Genomic DNA, 22,087 nt, shown 5'->3' with positions numbered 1-22,087 from the left:
TCTGTCAACACCCATGAGGGCAGAATGAGACCACAATTTGATTGGAACCCTGGGCTGTGAGGAACAAGACGTCCTTTAACAGGGAGAAATGTAAGATATTACACTCAGGGAGGGAAAATGTAGGGTACTCAAACAAGATGGGGGATTGATGGCTTAGGATGGCATCAGAGAAGGATATGGGTGGGATCACTGGCAGAAAGCTGAACATGAGTCAGCAGTGCCACAAGATGGCCACTAGAAGGGCTAACACAGATCTGGGCTGCATTAGAAGAATCCTTGTATCAAAGACACATGAAGTCCTTATTCCTCTGTACTCTGCACTAGTCAGTCAACAGCTGTAGTACAGTGTATGATCCTGGGTACCACATTTCCAGAAGGATGTTGACAGGTTAGAACAGGTTCAGAGGAGGGCAACAAAGATTGTATGAGGCTGTATGAGGTCAGGCTGAAGGAACTTGGGATGTTCAGATTGGAGAGAAAAGAAGACATGTTAGCAGAGTTCAGGTACATAAAAGGGTGCCACAGGGAGCATGATCAAGAACTATTTTCCATGGCCACAAAAATTAGGAGCCAACATAATGATTATAAGTTACAGCTATCTAGATTTCGATTAAATATATGGAAATACTTCCTGACGGTAAGATCTGTACAACAGTGGAACAGTTGGTGAAGGTGTGCTCTCCCACACTAGAGTCATTCAAGAGGCAGCTGGACAAGCATCTGTCAGGGATGCTTTAGGGTGGATTCCTGCATTGAGCAGGGGGTTGGACTCGATGGCCTTGTAGGCCCCTTCCAACTCTGCGATTCTATGATTCTGTGGTTGTGGGTTCTCCATCTCTGGAGATTTTTAAGAAGAGAATGGACAGCCACCTCTCAGGGATGGCTGAATTGGTTTTCCTGAACATAGCAGATGGTTGGACTAGATGAACCTTGTGGTCCCTTCCAACTCCATGATTCTATGGTTCTATGAAACTGTATCTCTCAGTTGCCATCCTGCCTGACTGCACCTGAGGGGGAATTGAGAGAGCGAGGGGCCCTGCATCGGTCCTGTGACTCCTCTCCTCTTGCTTCCTCACAGCCGAAGGGCAAGGTCCTCTCCATCAGCCTGGCTGGAGCCAACTGCCGCTTGGTTCCTCCCCTGCCAGATCTGACTCCATCAGCAGCCCTCGTGCCTGAATTCACTTACATCCCTCATCTCTCCTGGTGCCTTATTCTTGTTGTATTACAGGTTTATTCAGTACATTTCTATCCCACTTTTCTTCTATGATGGATTTCATGGCAGCATACAGGCCGTTCTCCCATCCAGACTCTGACCAGTACAAGACCAACTTGGCTTCCGTGTCAGGTGGGTCAGACCATAGACTGGCACCTTGTGTTGTGTGTCTAGGGCATTGTTTTGGATTACAAATCAGCCTGATCATATTGGCAGTAAAATGATATATGAACATGGCAAATAAATGTTGTCTTCCCACCCACCCCTCTAGATGAAGGTGGAAGGCCTCCCTGGGTACGTACCATAAAGCACCACCATCTTGGACCCCTGGCTCTTGCCATTCTTTTTGACTAGGTAGGTGGCAATGCCAAAGTTGTCATAGTCCGTCTTTAGTTCATCAACAGTTTTCGAACCCCATGCTGCAGGACAGAACAGAGGAGTCATCCAAAATTAATGGTGGATCAGATCTCTCACTTCCCATTGTAGAACAGACTGACACCAAAATAAATGTTACAACAAATAGGATACTGTTTGATATTATTATTTAATAGAGAGGGGGGGATGGGATGCATTTCTTTCTAAATATTTTGTCAGCATCCACTGATTAGGAAGCTAAATTGTTGGCTTTAAGCCCACAAATTCATACATGCATACATTGGACTCCCTGCTCGCCTTCCCCATTCCCCCTCTCCCCCACTCCACAAACACAGAGCCGCCACCACAAGACTTGCCTTTGCCATGCATCCTCTTCCCTAAGAGCTCTCTCTTTTTCATAGATCTATGGCTACAAACCATAAATGGCCATTTCCCTAGTTTATGAAAAGGAGGGGGGCACTTCTCTAAAGACACACAGTAAAGGTAAGTTGCAGGGGCACAGGGGTGACTGGGGAGGAAGAGGAGGGAAGGGAGTCTGATGGGTCCAGTGGACTCACAATCAGTCTCGCGCCAGCTTCCCCATGAGAGCGGGCAGAGCGGTCCACCACCCAAGGCCTTCGGAACTGACCTGCTTTCCCTCGGGATGCCTCTGGTCAACTTGATACCGCCTCATATTTGGGCTGAGGCAGGTCAAATTGGCCCACCTCAACTCAGATTGAGAGCTTCAGCCTGTGGTGGTGCAGTGCCCTAGTAAAAATCTGGTCCCATCTTGAATCAATATAAAAAGATCTTGTAGGCATATTCAGAGGCTATTTCTTTTGCTGCTACTTCTTCTCTGCGATACTTTTGGTATATTTTCCATTTCCTTCCCCCCAGAGGTGGCGGAACTGGAGACAATTGGAACCTTCGCCTGATGGCACTGGATGGCTCTCATGCAAATGGATCCATGATCCACTGCACTGAATTGGTTAGTATGAATTTTGCCCGTCATCCTGGAATGGTCAAAAATTGCTAGGAAATCTAGAAATGCTCTCTGAGAAACCAGATGGGCAGGTGGGATTTATTCAAAAGAAGCTAGATTTTCAGTCCAAATTGAAAGGTTAGAGTTGGTTTAATTGATTACATTGTGGTGTATTGTTTGCTTTGTCAATGAGATCATAACATCATTCTTGTAGGATTTATATTCTTTTGTTTTATTGACTGCTTCCTTATACCTTTCCCTAATTATTCCTATTTATTTATTTATTTATTTATTACATTTATATACCGCCCCATAGTCGAAGCTCTCTGGGCGGTTTACAACAGTTAAAAATGGTGAACATTAAAAAGTATACAAAATTTAAAAAACCATCAGAAACAGAAAAAAACCCAACAGTATAAAAACAACAGTATCCATTTAAAAGCAACAATTCTGGGGTCCATTAAAAACAAACTTAACATTGTTAAATGCTGTTAAAATGCTGTTAAAATGTTAAAATGCCTGGGAGAAGAGGAAAGTCTTGACCTGGCACCGAAAAGATAACAATGTTGGCGCCAGGCGAGCCTCATCGGGGAGATCATTCCACAGTCGAGGGGCCACCACCATCAATTCATTAAAAATAATACAAATATATAATATTCCATGGCATTATTTTCAGTCTGTGTATCAATAAACTTAATTGCTTTATTTGTTTATTGGGGCTGTGATCTTTTAGACTGATCACGTTTTCCACTCTGAGCCATAGACTTGCATTAGAAGAAATGAACACCAATAACTCTTTTTATTTTTCAAGATAGAAACATGAAACTTGGTGACCTTACAGATGGCCTTGAGCTAGTCATGTGTTGAAAATTTCAGACACATCTGTGCAGTGGTTTTCTCACAATGAATTTTTTAAAATGTGATTTTTCAGGCAATCCAATCCATGCAAAGTGCTCTAACTTTCTCATTTTTCAAGATACACACATGAACGCTGGGCAACATACAGATGGCCTGGTGTTAGGCATCTGTGAAAAATTTCAGACACAGCTGTGCAGTGGTTTTCCTGTAATCCACTGCTAAATATGCGATTTTTCAAGGAAACAAAGCATTCCCTCAAAAGCAAAGAGTACTTTGAGAAGGTGTCTATCTAATCAGTCAGCACACACTGTCCCTTCTCTAATCTCTGTGTGGTTTTGAAGTGCAAATCTCCCCTACTTGAGTCTTTTGTGTTCTGAAGCTAACACATCCAGCCCTTCCCATTCAGATAAGAAATAGGGTAAGCAGGCTGCCTGCAATACACACATTACCTGGCTGGGAGCAATATGCCGCAGAAATTGAGTCAAACCAGCCCTGCAAGGCAGGACCAGGCTGGTAATATTGGAGACGTGTGTAGGTGCTGAAGCAGGCAACAGATAGCTATGCAAGCATGAGTAAGTGAGCCAAGGATTTTCTCGATTCAAAGCCAAAAACACAAACTGGCCCTGCAAGGTGGGCACAGTGGTTGGAAACATAGTCAGTGAGAGATGCTTTGGCATCCCCTTAATAGGAGGCTAGGAGGAAGATAGTTTCAGGGTGTGTGCTTCAGAGTTAACTTACCCCATGGTAAGCACAGCCAATAATAATAATAACAACAACTGTTTTTAATCAGTATTTTGTGTATTTTATGCTTGTTGTTGTTCCCCGCCTCGATCCAATCAGAGGGGCGGATAAGAAATAAATTATTATTATTATTATTATTATTATTATTATTATTATTATTATTATTATTAACAACAACAATATCCTGAGTTCTGTCTTGTTGAGTCTCTCACTATCTTCTACTTTATGTGTGTGTGTGTGTGTGTGTGTGTGTGTCTGCTGTGTACAAGCAGTACACAATAAAGCACACGTTTATAAAATTCCATCAAAAAACAAGGGTTGAACTGGTGCTTCAAACTTGAAGTGGCTGAACCCCTACTGAAGACCTACCATGGTGCTAATTTTCATGTCTGTAGCTGTAATTTCATTTATTTTGGGAAACTTGGTTACTTCTCAAGGTGGTAGACCCCAATGAGGTTTGAGTTTGAATTTTAAAAAATTCCTAAAAATCAGAGGATGAACTGATATGCTTCAACCTTGGCATGCCAAAAGTCCTATTTAGAAGCTATCATGTTGCCAAGTTACTTGTCTTTACCTTTAAAAATGACGGAGATGAATTCATTTTTGTAAATGGGGGAGGAATGGTTGAGGGGAAAATCTTTTAAAAATTTCTGAAACTCAGGGAATAAACCAATGTGCTTCAAACTTGACATGCCTAAAGTCCTATTTAGAAACTATCATGTTGCCAAGTTACATGTCTTTACCTTTAAAAATGAGTGTATTTTTTTTAAAATTAAAACCTCAAACTTTAAAAGAATTCCTAAAAATCAAGGGTAGAACAAATGTGCTTCAAACTTGGCACACCTAAAACCCTACTTAAGTGCTATTATGGTGCCAAATTTCATGTCTTTAACTTTAAAAATGATGATGAATGCATTTTTGTAAATTCCCATGTGCAGTCCTTCAAAAAAATGTCTGAATCACCGAATCAGTCTGAATCAATTTGGACCAAGCCAATTTGCTTCTGGTTGATTTGGACCTCCCCCGATTCACTTCGGGTCTTTTTTAGGGAAGTCCGAATCACCCCAATTTGCTTCGGATTCAGATTCAGAATATAGGAATCTATTCTTCCACGGTGGTGCATGAGGCACACCAGAAGTGACTCTCTTTCTTGAAGGCAAGGCCCTCCCAGAAATGGCGTTTAATCTAAGGCAGCCTTCCCCCACTGGTGCAGTCCAGAAGTGTTGGACTACACTCCCATCATTCCCAATCACCCCAGCTTGTCAGGGTATCATGCACCCAGAGGTGTCAGGGACCTTCTGCCTGCAAATCAGGGGCCCTGGAGCCATGCTCCCTCCTCAACACCACCCTTGTGTCAGTTAATCTGGCCAGCAGGATCAAGCAGTTAAAAGGACAACACGGCATTCATACAGACCCCCCTCATGGACAAGCTTCCCATCTTCTCCCTTTGTGAAGACCATCTCTATTTTCTTGCACCCTTGGGGCCTGCAAAATGAGACAAGGAGAAGAGTCAGCAGGACACAAGAAGGTCAGCACCAGGACACCTTGCGTCTCAGTGAAAACGGGGCCTTGGCAAATGGTTTTTCACATCCCCAAATGAAATCCACCATGAGTCACCTAATATTAGTAGAAATCAAATGCAATGGGTCCACTGACACCTCAGATTCACAACTGCCAGAAAAAAGGGGGTAGCTGGTTTTGTTTGCAATTTGCCCTGCTCTCTCTCTCTCTCTCTCTCTCTCTCTCTCTCTCTCTCTCTCTCTCTCTCAGTCCTGCTCCATCTGAAGGCTTTTGATGTCTTCAGCCATTTCTACACCAGCCTGGTGTAGAAGGAGGGAGTGGGGAGGGATCTGGCAATATCCTGATTGCGAGATTCTCCCCTGAGTCCACGGGCAGGAATGACATCCGGGGAGTAAGGAAGGGGTTGCACCCGCCATTTTTTTTTAAAGCACCTGAGCGCACGTGTGCTCCAATGAAACGTGAGTTTAAACCCTGCTCCCCTCCCCACCCCTGATTCCTCCCAGCCCAGTTCCTTCCCTCTACTGTTCCCAGCTACTCACAGGGAGGAGGGAAGAAGCCGGGACGGGCAGCCACACCTCCGCGGTCTTGGGATGATCCCGAGACCATGGGAAGAATCGGGTTTTCCCAGGGAGTACTTATCCCTGGGAAAACCCATTCTCATCCCCCCTTCCTCCTGGGAGACCCTGTGCATCATTTGGGTGCGCAGGGACTCAGCCGTGACCAGCCCGCATTTTGGGGCTGGTGTAGAAATGGCCCATATCTCCTCCCCACCAAGGCAAGCACTGGCACAACACAGAAAGTCATTGAGGAAGGCATCAGGTTGGTTTGGTGAGATCTTCTGTCCTGCCTGGATGGCTCTGCTCGGAGTCCCCCCAGCCAACCAGGAACTGATCTTGCACCAAAGGGATTCCTTGAAGAAAGGTAGAGGAAGTGTGGGATGCCCAGAGAGAGAGAATAGGAACCTCTGTCTCTTAAATTCAAGGGGTGTTTTTGTAACTCTTCACCTTGGTCACTTGCTGGTTGAGGATGAAGGTAGATTTGAACATTTCTTTGACCCATTTGGGAGATCATTTAATCTCTGATTGTATCTCCTTATCCCCCCCCCCACACCCTTATGTTAGGTTTTCTAAAAATAAATAATAAAAAGGGGGAATCTGTATTTGGTATTTGCCTGGGCTCTTCCTTTAAAAAATACCTTAGTGAGGGTGAATAACAAGTATATTGCTGGTTTGGGACTGGTGATCTCTCTCTCTCTCTCTCTCTCTCTCTTGGCTTTTGGAAGGGATGAGTTCTGAATTGTTGTTTGTTTTGAAGGCTTGTGTTGGCCTCTATAAGATATGGATGGGCTGATATGATGTGTGTGGTCTGGGTAGATAGATGGATCTGGGTGTGGATGGATGGATGGGGTGACCTCTCTGGTGAACCCGCCCACCACCTCACCAGTTGCAATGGACAGCAGCCACCACCCCTTCCTCCAGTCCCAAATTCTATCTCTGGGGAGCGGGTTGTATGCCCCCAACAATGTTCACTTTGCACTCTTAAAAATGAGGTGGTCTTCCAAGATGGCAGTGTCTTTCTGACCAAAACAACAAGCAACCTCTGGGCTTTGGGGGACGAAATGAAATCCTGCTAACTCAAATTGATCACAGAAACTGAAAAGTCTACTCTCCTCATTCAAACATTTTGCAACATCCCCAAATATAGATGGTGCTGGATTTAGGGATCTCAGAACAATCGGTGAGATACACTGGTCCGAGTCAGTTGACTCAGAAGAGCATTGCCTTGACATTTTTACCAGCGAGTCTTAAGATGTCGATTGTACTTTTGCTTAAATATCTCTCCAAATCACAATGGGAAAATCTCCACATATAATATTTCAGATAGAAATCCAGAAGCTCCTCCAAGTTGTGCTCAGATATTTAAATAAGAACATAAGAAGAGCCCTGATGCTGGATCAGACCGAGGGCCCATCTAGTCCAGCACTCAGTTCACACAGCGGCCGACCAGGGACCCACAAGCAGGACCTGGTGCAACAGCAGACCCCGCCCGAGTTCTGCAGCAACTGGGGTATATAAGCCTCTGCTACTGGAGGAAGAGAAATATTTTTGTCTCCCAGATGTGCAGAGGCAACCATATGTTGTCCCATACACTTGATATTTTACAGATGACAATAGCAAAGCAAACTTTTATTTGTCTCTTAACTTTACTTGCAATTTATCGAAATTTTTTTTACTGGATATATTTTTTTAACTGATGAGTTTTACTGTTTTAAGTATAACTGTGCCATTTCCCCTGGATTTTATTTTTAGCTGACTTGAGCCCTAATCTAGAGAAATGCTGACATGTAAATTTAAGAATTAAACAAGCAAACATGCCGGAGACAGTCTCGACCCAAACCAGGTCACTTACATTGGGAAATTGAATGCCAGTTTGAGATCTCCCTGCTCTGTTTTAGTCACAGTGGTAGCAACAATCTTCATAGCGTCCTTATGCGTCCAAAATTCCTGGCAGTCAGTAGCCACGGCAAGAATGTGCCAGACCCCAAGAACCTGAAGAGAAAAGGTGGTGTTAAGTTGGGGTGTGCACCGAACGCCAATTTGGAGCTTCCATTAGCCCGGGCTCCCCTCGGCCCCGACGCGCCTTGGCCCAATTCAGACCCGGTCCAGCCTGCTTCAGACTCCAGATCCAAAGTGAGGTTTAGACTTCCGAACCAGGGAGCCCCCAGCCCAGCAGTATGCACACACACCCCAGTACAGCCTCATGAGTCCCCTGCTCCTTTTCTGGACCCGTCGGGAGGGCCTGCAGCCACAGCCACTGCCTTATTATTATTATTATTATTATTATTATTATTATTATTATTATTATTATTATTATTACCACCATATTATTATTCAGAAATAAAATGTTGTGCCATATATGCAACATTACAGGCATAAATGGACCTTTTCAATCTGGAGCCAAAGCAGTGCAGAGTCTTAGAGCTTCATCACACCAGCGTTATACTGTGCAATCACTGTGAATTGTGTGCAAAGGACTCCGAAGTTTTCCAGCTTATAATGTGCTTTGACTGTGAAGTACTCCCATGCATCCTACTTTAATTGTGCTTCAAAGGCAAAAGAACCAACCTATTTTGGTACTACTTTTCAAGCGAATCATTTGTTGTTTTCAGAGCGGTCACTGGGGTCGCAGGAGCAGGATTTGAAATGTTTAAAGAAAAATTAAACAAATGCTTACATCTGCGTAAGCTTTAAAGATAAAGACATCAAAATTGGCACAGTAATAGATATTAAGGAGAGCTTTAAGCATACCAAATTTGAATCAGATGGGGTCATCCATTGATTTTTTATGATTTTTTACATTTCCCTCCTTAAACCCATTTCCTGGTATACAAAGGATCTTAGGAGCGCTGCCGCCCAGGGTATGATTTAGCTAGTAACAACAACAACAATGGCGACAGCTTAGCACTGTAGGGGATAATTCGTAGGAAACATGAAGCTTTCAGTGTGAAGGACTATGGCTGCCTTTTTGAGAAGGGAGAGCATAAGCTGGGCATCCAATCAAAACTTGCCCACATGACCACGCAGGTCAAACTTACTTGAGTCCCTCCCACCAATAAACCACTGACCTTGTTTGTCTGTCTATTTGCATTTGCCAATGAGTCCTTTGGGGATACCTGCTTGACATCCCAGTGTGAGAGAACGAGGCGTGTGGCTTTCCTAAGAACCCATGAACATAAGAAGAGCTGGGCTGCTGGATCAGTCCGAAGGCTTCTCTAGTCCAGCGTTCTCTTCCCATGGTGGCCACCGGGAGCCCCTTGGAAGCCCACAAGCAGGACAGGGGCAGAATTGCAGCCTCCCCTTGCTCACGTTTTGAGTAACTGGCGTTTGGAGCTACGCTGGACTAGAAGCCTTCTCCTCTGTAAATGTGTCTAATCCCTTTCTGCTTAATGGTGTTGGGAGTTGGAGTCCTTCAGAATAGAAGTTGAGAACTTTGGGCACCCACTGACACAGGGGAGGGGTGAATGATGAGCATCTCAAATAAAACTACCCCCTTCTTTTGTATCTGGACTGGATTACTTACCCTCTCATGGTCGAGTTCTCCAGTTTTTTCTGCCATGACATGAACGATGCCAAGGAGGGCCAGGCCCATCCCCATCATCCAGACCTTCATCTTCCGTTGTTCTGTTCTGCCTTCTCAGTAAAGGAATCTTTTCAGATACTGAAAGAAGCTAGATCTGGGGTCTGTGAAGTCCCCTGCCTTTATAGAGCTTTGCCATGCTTCCCCCGACCTATGTTGGCGTCACACCCAATTCCATCTTCTCCTGTCCACAGCCATGTGGGCAACCACACCAAGATAATGAGATTGTTGTTGGCATGGACGTGGTCACCCCAAAGGGCCTTGTGATAGATGACCTCACATCACACAAAGAGCCATTGCAGGGCTGGCATTTGCCTTGGCCCAGGACCCAATGGGCATTTGGCCTGCAGTCAACCTGAAAAGGTCTCAATCTTCTTATCTCCTCTCATCGAAAGCAGGGGATGGAGAATCATTCAGGTGAAAGAAAGGAGACACAAGCCAAAATAACCATTGGCAGCTGGGTTCACCATTGCTTACTCTCCATACCATTGCATGGGGATTGGTGTGGAAATGCAGGTGAGAAGAGAGGAATAGGCCCAACCTACAGGAGGAATAGGCCCATGCTGAGGGACTCCCCCTCATTGCTCAGGCCACAGAACCAAGCATGGTGTGAAAATTAAGAATGTCAGAAGAACCCTGAGCCCAATTCCCATCTAGCCTTGGAGCATGAAGCCTGTGGAGACTTTGGTCACAGCATGCTGTAGATGCCTGGTATCATGACCCAGAACAAAGAGCCCTCCAACAAAACAACACTGGAGACTGCCTGACATCAGTCTGGGAGTTCCATAGACAAGGGACCACCACACTGAAGGCTTTACTCCAACTGGGCCATAGGTCCATGTGAAACCACCAGGAGTATGCGCTCTGATGTCCTCAGTGACTGGGCAGACTGGTAAGGGGAAAGGGGCTCTCCCAAGTATCCTGGTATAAAGTTGTGTAGGGCGTTGTACATTAGTACCAGAACTTTAAACATGGCCCAGTAGCAAATAGGCTACCAGTACAGTTCCCTCATCAAAGGAGTTGCATGCTGAAAAGGGGCAGCTCCCAACAACAGAGAGCTCCGGCTATTGGGCAGTATAGAAATGTAATAAATAATTAAATAAACAGTCGAGCTGCTGCGTTCTGCACTAGCTGCAGTTTCTGGACTCACACAGAGCACATTGCAATCATCATCAGCAGGGAAAGCCTGGTTTTCCAGTTGGTGAGTGCTGCTAGTGCTGCTGCTGCTGCAGAGAAGGCCCTGCTCTCTGGGTACTTCATGGTGACATTCCGTTCATTTGGGAATGACCAGCAAGGCCTCCTCTGCAGATCTCAAAGGTTGCTTGGGTATGTATAAGGGAAGGGGGGCTGCTAGGTGTCCTGGTCCCAAGTTGTTTAGGGCTTTATATGACAACAATGTCGCCTTGTGGCCCAGTAGCTAATGGCCAGCTAATATATATAAATGTCCATGAGTCTGTATGTGTGTTTTGGAGAACACTTTGTCATGGAGGGAGAAGAGCAAAAGTGAGACAAACTAAGAGTACAGAATCAGATTTTATATCTGAGAGAAAGATTAACTTCTTCACTCTATAGGACGTATAGGGTTTGCAAGATATTGGGAGCTCAGACATTGTTCTAGTAGTGGCTAGACTGGAACTGAAGGCTTAAGTAGCCTGAGGTTCTGAAGCCCCACCTGGGGCCCCACTGCAGTTCATCACAAGCCCTCTGGCAGAAGTCCTACTTGTGAAGGGCCTTGCTCATGAGGCAACCTTTACTCTTGAGGAGTCTTTTTCTGCAAGTGGGTAGAGAGAGACTGAAAGAACTGGGCATGTTTAGCCTGGAGAAGAGAAGATTGAGGGGAGACATGGTAGCACTCTTCAAATACTTGAAAGGTTGTCACACAGAGGAGGGCATCTCTTCTCGATCCTCCCAGAGTGCAGGACACGGAATAATGGGCTCAAGTGACAGGAAGCCAGATTCTGGCTGGACATCAGGAAAAACTTCCTGCTAGAGCGGTACGACAATGGAACCAGTTACCTAGGAAGGTGGAGGGCTCTCCCACACTAGAGGCCTTCAAGAGGCAGATGGACAACCATCTGTCAGGGATGCTTTGAGGTTGATTCCTGCATTGGGCATGGGGTTGGACTTGATGGCCTTATAGGCCCCTCCCAACTCTACTATTCTATGATTCTATTGACCCCATTGTGCCACAAGTGCAAAACCTGGCATGCAGGATCTGGATTCCTTTCTTATCACTAAAGAGGACCAGTGAGCCAATTATCAATTACAAATTGCCTGCCATTTCTGTCTCCCATCTGGGAAGCCTCAAAGCTAAGACAAGTTTGGGTACTCTCACGACAAGAGGGCAAGCTGGGTTGCGGATCCGATATTTTAATCCAGAATTCTCTCGCAGGCATCTAATATTGAAGGACATTGGGCAAGCGGCTAGCCCAGTATTGTTGGATCTGACGGGACATGTGTTCTCCAAGATCTTCCTCAAACTGGCAACCAAAAACCATCTAACTGGTGATTGGACCAGGGTCACAGGTAGACCACATGTTCTGCCACTGCCTCATCCTTGGAAATATAGAAGCCCTTGCAGATGCATCTTCAACAGGAGAGCAGAAGATTCACCCTTGGATGGAGGCAGGCTGATGACGGCATCACGGTCCCCTACCCTCCCCCTCCCCCACCCACACAAACACAAAAAGTGGAAGTGCAGCGTCGGAATGTATTTATTAAGAGCATGAGGAGGCTTCTGTCCCCCAAGCCTGGCAAAGCTATAGCCACCTACAAGACAAAAATGGTAATATTTTTATTAATGGCAGACCCAGGTAGATAATGCAATTTTTATTTTGGCTCAACTGGCGGGTGCCGATGATAGGGTTTTAGCCATTTTCTTTCTCGCATGCCAAACATGATTTGCTGACCGTGGTTGAATGCCCATACTTGCAAATACAGCCCAGCCGCTTTTATGGCATCAGCGTATCCATCATTGCTGGAAGCACTTACTGAGTGGATTGCCACATTCAGCCTAATTCGCAGATTGATGCTTTGGCAGCTATATCTATTGCATCTGCAGGTCTTAGGCTGCTTCTTATACAGCAGAAGCATGTGTTTCATGTCCGTTCAATACCATGACATCTCTTTAATTCTAATTCTTCTAATTGCTGGTGGTGCAATGTATCTCATACTTCTTTTCAACATATGTTTTGGCCATGCCCAATAGTTGCTTCTTTTTGGGAGGAGGTTATTATATAGATACATTTTGTACTAGGATGCTCTTTAATATTCTCTTTTAAATAATTTGCCTGCTTCATGGAAATTAACAAATGGTCAGCATCAATGGATTCTCTGCACCCCGTCAATAACTAAAAGACTGATATTGCAAGATTGGAAGGGCAAAAAGATTCACCTCCTATAATGCAATGGGTTGTGGACTGTATAGTGCTTTTAGCACCTGAATGGGTGGCATAGAATCATAGAATAGCAGAGTTGGAAGGGGCCTACAAGGCCATCGAGTCCAACCCCCTGCTCAATGCAGGAATCCACCCTAAAGCATCCCTGACAGATGGTTGTCCAGCTGCCTCTTGAAGGCCTCTAGTGTGGGAGAGCCCACAACCTCCCTAGGTAACTGATTCCATTGTTGTACTGCTCTAACAGTCAGGAAGTTTTTCCTGATGTCCAGCTGGAATCCGGCTTTCTTTAACTTGAGCCCGTTATTCCATGTCCTGCACTCTGGGAGGATCGAGAAGAGATCCTGGCCCTCCTCTGTGTGACAACCTTTTAAGTATTTGAAGAGTGCTATCATGTCTCCCCTCAATCTTCTCTTCTCCAGGCTAAACATGCCCAGTCCTTTCAGTCTCTCTTCATAGGGCTTTGTTTCCAGACCCCTGATCAACCTGGTTGTCCTCCTCTGAACACGCTCCAGCTTGTCTGCATCCTTCTTAAATTGTGGAGCCCAGAACTGGACGCAATACTCTAGATGAGGCCTAACCAGGGCTGAATAAAGAGGAACCAGTACTTCACATATTGATTCCACCTTCAGATGGATACTTACTTAAATATCTGGTCTGCTTTTGTTGAAGCCTATGTATAATTGCTAGAACGTTGTATTTCCATATATGTGCATTACATATGAATATATTTAATGTATATTTAAAAAGCTACCTACAAGATAAGCAGCTTGTGAGATAAACCTATGTAGTTAACATACATGCATGGAGTCATGTGACATATGCCCACGTTGAGAGGTTCTCTTGGAAAATATTACCAGTACATACATACTCAACCCCAGGCTATGAGTCTGTTTAATATATTCAGAATCCTCACACAACCAGATGTCATCTTAGAGTAAAATAAATTCTTTACTCTAGATATAGGTTTTCTATTTTCAGAAATCATCTCTCAGGCCTTAGCTAGACCTAAAGTTTATCCTGGGATCGGCCAGGGGTCATCCCTGTTCATGTAAATGACACACAGGATATCCCTGGAGCAGGCAGGGACGACCCCGGGACGATCCCAGGATAAACCTTAGGTCTAGCTAAGGCCTCAGACAAGATCTGTCTTTCATTCCTTTACTGGGCACCACACTTCAAGAAGGATGCAGACAAGCTGGATCGTGGTCAGAGGAGGGCAACGAGGATGATCAGAGGCCTGGAAGCAAAGACCTATGAAGAGAGGCAGAAAGAACTGGGCATGTTTAGCCTGGAGAAGAGAAGATTGAGGGGAGACAAGATTGCACTCTTCAAATACTTAAAAGGCTGTCACACAGAGGAGGGCCAAGATCTCTTCTCGATCCTCTCAGAGTGCAGGACACGGAATAACGGGCTCAAGTTACAGGAAGCCAGATTCCAGCTGGACATCAGGAAAAACTTCCTGACTGTTAGGGAAGTATGACAATGAAACGAAATGCCTAGGGAGGTCATGGGCTCTCCCACAGTAGAGGCATTCAATACGCTGGACAGACATGTGCCAAGTAGGTTTTATGGTGAGCAGGGGGTTGGACTTGATGTCTTTATAGGCCCCTTCCAATTCTACTGTTCTATGATTCTATGACTACAAAATATCAGCATGAAAATACTAAATATAAGGCTCATATATGGATAGATTCAAACATCATTTGAAGTCAGTGTTTCTAAGCAAAGTAATAATCTCCATCTCAGTTATACTCAATGTCAAGCTTATCAGGTTCATTGTACAGGCAATGAAAGATAGGTTAAGTTCTCCTTGAGTGAACTCTCAATTCTATGTGTTCAAAGCCCCCTTTATATACTCTTTTAGGGCCCACCAAACAGGCTTAGAATGTTTTACTACCTTACTTTAATGTTCCATTGACCTACATTCCTAAGGATATATATCTATTTTAAAACAACGATTATGACAACGTTCATATAAGACATTCCTGCATCCTATGACATGTTACAGTCATGCCTGTGAAATGAACACTATTTATCTGATATCGTCCTGTCTTGGGGAGTATGTCTTCCCGTGCATTTATGAACTGCGAAGTGCCTTCCTACGGCCTTATCTGATGGCATCCCTGGCTTTATTGTTAAGCTAATTGTTTTTAGCGATGTAGGGAAAATTCACGTGAGGCGGCATGGAATTTATCAAGTTCTCCTAGGCTCCCCACACCCTCCAGCAAACTTTAGTTCAATTTCTGCTACAGCACCTGACTCCTTCAGTGATTTTACTGGGATTTTGCACATTTTTTGAAGGTTCCCCCATTTGTGCAAACTTCTGACCCGTTTGTGCAAATTACATCTGAATTTGCAGAAAGCCCACTGCCAAATTTGCACAAAGTTGGAAATTTGGACAAATTGCAGAAACTTCCAAGAAAAAAAAATCACAAAAAAGCTCCCAGAATTTGGGGAACAGCCCGCAGCTTGGTTTGCAGATAGCAAGCAAGTCATACATGCCACAGAACTCCATTGAACCAAGAAAATAATAAAATAATAAAATAATAAAATAATAATAATAATAATAATAATAATAATAATAATTTATTTCCTGCCTCTCCATTTTGATCGAGGCGGGGAACAACAGTAAATATAAATTACATAAAACTGAATTAAAACATAATATACATTGTTAAAACATCCTAAAATCATTTTAAAACATCCTACAATTCCACTGGATAGGCCTGCCAGAAGAGATCAGTTTATAGCTTTCTTAAATGCTGATAAACTGTTAAGTTGACGAGTCTCCTCTGGCAGGCCATTCCACAGTTTGGGAGCAGCAGAAGAGAAGGTCCTCTGGGTAATGGTTGCCAGCCTAGTCTTTGCTGACTGAAGTAGATTCTTCCCAGAGGACCTGAGTGTGCGTGGCGGATTGTACGGGAAAAGGCGATCCCACAGGTAGCCTGGACCCAAACCATGTAGGGCTTTAATGGTGATAACCAACACTTTATACTTCGCCCGGAAACTAATTGGCAGCCAGTGAAGAGATTTTAAAACTAGTGTTTAAAAAGAACCAGATTTATCAGCAATGGACATCCCAAATTGTTTTATGGTTACCTTAATTATTTTTATGATTATTTTTATGATGTGGTGAAGGAGATGTTACTGCATATCTAATATGGGCAGCAAAAGGTACATGATGGTAAAGGAAGTCAGGGAGATATCTCCCACTGCTCAGAAAACATTACATCTCCCTTTGCCCTACACTGAATCAATGCTTTAAAAACACTCACCTACTCCATAGCTGTGCAGGCCACTGTGGAAACAAAATATGGGGGTTGCAATTATTACCGCTGTCAAATTACTGGCAATTTTCGTCATGTGATGCAACAGGGGGCTGGAAGGAAGGCAGTCAAGTGTGCGTTATTTCAATTCTAATGTGTGAGGTTCCACCAGAAAGCAGAAGTGATACTGTCTGGCAGGAAAGGACCACTGCCATCCCCCACCAACCCCACACAGAAGCGTTTGCACCCTGCTCATGCCCAGGGGCATTGTTTCCCTGTTGTTGCTTCAGCTGCTTATGGTACATTGCAGACCAAACCTCTTTTGTCTGTAAAATATTAGATGGTGTTGAATTCTTGAGTTGTTAGTGAACGATTAGTGTCTCCGTATTTGTGTGTGTGAGTATGTGAGAATATCAATGACATAGAGCAGTCTTTTCCAACCTGGTGCCCCCCAGAGGTTTTGGACTACAACTCCCAGCATTCCTGACCATTGGGCACACTGTTTGGGGCTGATGGGATTTGAAGTCCAAAACATCTGTTGGGCAACCAGCTTGTGAAAGGTTGACATTTGCGAATAGGTGAACCAGGGAGTAATGGAGAGAGTGCGGCAGAACAAGTGCAAGCCAACACAGATAATCCGCACACCCCAAACCCCAAAAGCCTCCACTTCTTCCTCAGCCATATTGCTGAATAAGGCCACCACGGCCCCAGAACTCAGCTTCCCCAGAAAAGGAGCATTTCACAGCGCTCGGTGCCCCAGATTATCTAGTAATTACTTTATTTCCATTTGATTTTCTCTGCTCTGACCTGAGTGTACAAAAAGCAGCATCTCTTAGTCCTTACCTTCCTTGGGCTTTATCTTGATCTGTTCCTCCTTGAAGCCCAGTTCTTTAGCATGGTTGACAAAAGTCTGCTCAGTCTCCAGGGCCAACTCGAGTTCCCTGCCTGTGCAAACAAGTCACAGAGGCATAATATGCGCATCACCAGGGTGCATCAAAACTTCTGCCCAGTCTTCCAAACGGGAATGCCGGTAGAGACACACACTGGGTACATGGCCCTAGTTTTGGTGGATCCAAAGGAAAGCATGACCCTGTTGTCAACAGACCAAACTAGCTCATGGGAACAGGGATTGAATAGGTCTGTGAAATGTTTGCCGTATCGTCCCAGCATGTGGTATGATGTTAGTGGTCTGGACAGAATTTTAGTTTCTTGCAAGAACTCTGAAGATGCAGACCCAGGAACGAAATGTCATCTGATCTTTTTCACGGTCAATCCCATAAGGTATCGCAGCATTTGTGATGCAGTGCTCATCTGTGCGCTAAGGAGTTGGAAAGCACGTGAGGACTGCACCTCTTAAGAAGGGCTCATGGAGGCAGCTGGCCCCATTTCTCAGAGTCTGCAATTGCTGAAACTGAATCCTGAGAAATGTTGGACGAGTCTGCAAATTAGTCCAAATGCCATTTTGCTTTTCCTGTTTCAGAAATTCTTTCTGTGGCCATTCCACTGATCTGCACTTGAGGGAGACGTAAGAGAGCGAGGGGCCCTCTGTCATGTGCTCCTCGCCTCCCGGTTCTGTCTCCATCAGCAGCCTTACTGGTGAGGAACTGCTGAGAATTTCCTCCTCCCATTGGAGAAATTGTCCCCCCCACCCCACCCCCACCCCCCACCCCAATTTCTCTGCCCGGAAATAGGGTGGAGACTTTTGAGAGGCCGTTTGCGTACAGCTCTATTGCAAACTACCTTGAGTCAATCAGCAGGAAAATCATATATGAATGATATTACATGTAGCAAATGAATCAATTTTGTCTCTCCCCCCCCCCCACCCCCAGGTAAATGCCTCTTTGGATATGTACCATAAAGCACAACAGAGCTGGAGCGCCAGTCATCCACGGTGATAATCATATAGTTTCTATAGTCAGTCTTTATGGAAGTAATCGTGGTCTTGTTAAAAGCTGCAGGAAAGAACAGAGGGGGCATCCCAAATTAATTGCGGATCAGATCTCTCACCATTGCAGAGCGGAGTTGTGCCAAAGAAAATTGAGCACAAATAGGATAATTTTGTTCATTGTTATTATTTTATAAGAAGAAAGCTGCAAAGGTTTTCCTTTTAAATATACATGGGTAGGTGGGTGGGAGGACGAGTTCCCCATCATCTGCTGATTAAGAAGATAAAATGTTGACTTTAGGCCAATATATACATACATGAAAATACACAGTAGATATGCTCATTAAATCTGCAAGGGGGGGAGAGTTTTGTCCCTGGGGAAACCTTGTAAAGATTCACACAAATGAGGAAATTGACATAAAAGATTGGTAAAAATCTGGTCCCATCTTGGATCAATATAAAAAGATCTTCTAGGAAAATTCAGAGGCTATTTCTTCTGCTGCTACTTCTACCTTCTCCTCTGAGATACTTTTGGTATAGAGGTGGCGAAACTAGAGACAATTGGGACTTTTGCCTGATGGCACTGAATGGCTGCCATGGAAATGGATCCATGATCCAATGCACTGAATTGGTTAGTACGAATTTTGCCCATCATCCTGGAATAGTCTGAAATTGTAAGGAAACCTTGAAATGCTCTCTGAGAAACCAAATGGGCAGGTGAGACTTATTTGAAAGAAGCTAGATTGTCAGTCCAGACTGAAAGGTAAGAGTTGATTTAATTGATTACATTGTCATGTGTTGTTTGTTTTGTCAGTGAGATAACACCATTCTTATAGCATTGATATTGTTTTGATGTTTTATTGGCTGCTTCCTTATGCCTTTCCCTAATTATTCCCAATCATTAACATCAGCTTCATGGGATGACCTCTTTGGGTTGTAGTATTATGGGAGAGGGAGAAAAATGTCTCCCTATCCACATCCTCCACACCAGGCATAATTTTGTACACCATGTCTCCTCTTAGCCTCCTTTTTTCCAAGCTAAAACGATCCCAGTTGTCATAACCTTCCCTCATAGGGGTGATGCTCCAGACCCTTGATCATTTTAGTTGCCCTTTTCTGCACCTGTTTCAACTCTGTAATATCCCTGTTTAGGTGAATTTTCCTCTCTTACAGTCAAATGTGACTTAGGATTAAAGCCAGAGTTGCTCCCTCCCCCCACACCCCTCTACTCAGTTCCACTACCGACTGTTCTAGGGCACAGTTGTTTAGGGCAGGCCAAAGCCAGGGCTGGGCAGTTGGCATGGGCCTATGATATTGAGTTGGCATGGGCCTATGATATTTGCTCCAAGTCCCCCTGGGCAAAGTTGCTTGATTTTTCTCTTGTTGATGATGAATTTGCCCAAAGAAAAACACGTAAAGTAGGGTGACCAACTGTCAGGATTTCCCCAGATTTGTCCTGGTTTTTGTTCTTTCTATGGTGTCAGGGGGGATTTTCTATAATTTTCAATAATGTCCTGGAATGACACACCTTCCCCTTTAAGGCTGCCATTAGCATGGCAGGAGGGAATGACATGCTTTCTTGAGGCACATCATTCCCCCACCCCGAGCTCCAATTGAGGTCTTAAAGGGGAAAGTGGGTCATTCGTGGACATTATAGAAAAGGCCCCAATTGGAGTGGATGGTGGTGGTGCAGAATGAAATCCTTTCCCCTCCTCCACTCCAATCGGGTTCTTTAAGGTGGCGGGGGAATAACGTACTTACTGCAGGACTCAGAAAGCTGCTTCCCCCCCCACACACACTAGGAGTCCTCTTTTTTGGTTTCCCAAATACGGTCACCCTAGTACTATGACTGTTGTGGTTGCTTATTATGTTATAAAAAATAAAGAAATGGTTTTATATAAGTGTAAGTTCCTTTTTTAGTATTTAGTATATTATTATAGTAGTTGTGTGCCTTTGCTACTCATTGGTTGCTATCATTTACTTTTTGTGAACCGCCCAGAGAGCTTCGGCTGTTGGGCAGTATAAAAATGTAATAAATAAATAAATGTGACCGAGGCCATGCCCCCATGGGGGCCGGACATGTTGAGTTGGCACCGCCTTGGGGGTGGGCATGTTGGGGTGGCCACGCCTCCTGAGGGCGGCCATTTTGTCCTCCTTTTTGGTTTCCAAAATATGGTCACCCTAACATAAAGCATTTCTGAATGTGAAGAAGTGATGTCCTACATACATCTTGAGTAAAAGTGCTGGCCATTACCTTTTTCATAGATTGTTCTAGTTTGTATGCATTTAGAACTGATTAAAAAATAGTTAATGAGCAGTTTGAAATGGGGCCTACATTTCCTATCTGGCCCGAGCCTATTCCCAGCTCTGCCCGGCCCTGGCCAAAGCAACTCATTCAGGGCCCGCAATCTCCCTGTCCACCTTCCATACTCCTTCAGCTCCGTGGTCATCCAAACTTCCAGTTGCCTCCCTAGCTGAGGCTGCTGTGGAAAGGCAGCCTACAAATCCTACAAGTGGCTGGAGAATGCTGGGCGTTGGAGGACTTACTTCTGTCTACGCATGCAATTCCCTTCAGGGAAACGATCAAAAGTTTCAAAGGGAACTGGCTCATTCCAGGTCAAACTCTTTGTCTAATCTAGACTCCATGACCTGCTCTGAGTAGCAGCAACTGCCCAGGGTTTCGGACAGGGTGGCTTTTCATCTGCTACATGATCCTTTTTACCTAGGGTGACCATATGAAAAGGAGGACAGGGCACCTGTATCTTTAACAGTTGCATAGAAAAGGGAATTTCAGCAGGTGTCATTTGTATATATGGAGAACCTGATGAATTTCCCTCTTCATCACAACAGTGAAAGCTGCAGGAGCTATACTACAGAGACCAGATTTAAAAGAGAGCAGGGCATCTGCAGCTTTAACTGTTGTGATAAAGAGGGAATTTCACCATATATACAAATGACACCTGCTGAAATTCCCTTTTCTGTGCAACTGTTAAAGATACAGGAGCCCGGGCCTCCTTTACATAGGGTCACCCTATTTTACCCAGCATTGAATCCCGGAGTCTCTGCCTGTGCAGCAGCTGGTCTACCCTTGCGCTAGAGTCTCTGCCCCAAACCACCCACCTGCCGATTTATCTGGCCAGCAGGATCAAATGACCCAAAGGACAACCCTGCATTCACACCCACCAGACGCACAGACCAGCTTTCCATCTTCTCTTTCCCTAAAGACCATTTCCATTGTCTTGCACCCAAAGAGCCTGCAAAATGAGACAAGGAGAAAAGTCAGCAGGACCCAAGGAGGTCGGTTCCAGGACATCTGGTGTCTCAATGAAAATGGGGCCCTGGCAAGCAGTGCTTAAGGTCTCCAAATTCGATGCTAAAACTGGATAGCAGTTGCACCAGCAGCCGGGAAGCCCCTCCTCCATCCCCCAATTTTACTTATGAGGTGTTGGTTGTAGCACCCTGGCAACGTTCTCCTTGTACTCTTAAGGTTCATAAAGTCCTCCAAAGTGGTGGTGTTTTTCTGGGATGCTTCTGACTGGAAGAGCAAGCACCCTCTGCGCTTTTTTGACAGGGAAGAAATTGATCACAGAAATGGAAATGTCTGTTTTCCTAATTCAAACACTTTACAACATGACCAAATATGGATGCTGTTGGATTTCTGCATCTCAGAACAATCCACCACCTGAACCATAAGAGCATCACCTCAACATTTTTACCAACAAGTCTTAAGAT

At 44.7% G+C, this 22,087-nt stretch overlaps 1 protein-coding gene across 1 annotated transcript; it reads right to left on the bottom strand.

Annotated features, from left to right (window-relative positions):
- Positions 1-981: 981 nt before the first annotated feature.
- On the bottom strand, positions 982-9,877 carry LOC134411239 (lipocalin-15-like). The gene is made up of 5 exons (XM_063144955.1): positions 9,750-9,877; positions 8,079-8,218; positions 5,563-5,633; positions 1,516-1,632; positions 982-1,007 (listed from the first exon to the last, which is right to left on the bottom strand). Exons 1-5 carry the CDS (start codon positions 9,837-9,839, stop codon positions 982-984), a joined length of 444 nt encoding a protein of 147 aa, XP_063001025.1. The 5' UTR covers positions 9,840-9,877.
- Positions 9,878-22,087: the final 12,210 nt, after the last annotated feature.

Source organism: Elgaria multicarinata, chromosome 19 (assembly GCF_023053635.1).
Source record: "Elgaria multicarinata webbii isolate HBS135686 ecotype San Diego chromosome 19, rElgMul1.1.pri, whole genome shotgun sequence".
Taxonomy (NCBI): domain Eukaryota; kingdom Metazoa; phylum Chordata; class Lepidosauria; order Squamata; family Anguidae; genus Elgaria; species Elgaria multicarinata.
The sequence above is the reverse complement of the archived record's forward strand: the minus strand, read 5'-3'. Positions and strand labels throughout refer to the sequence as shown.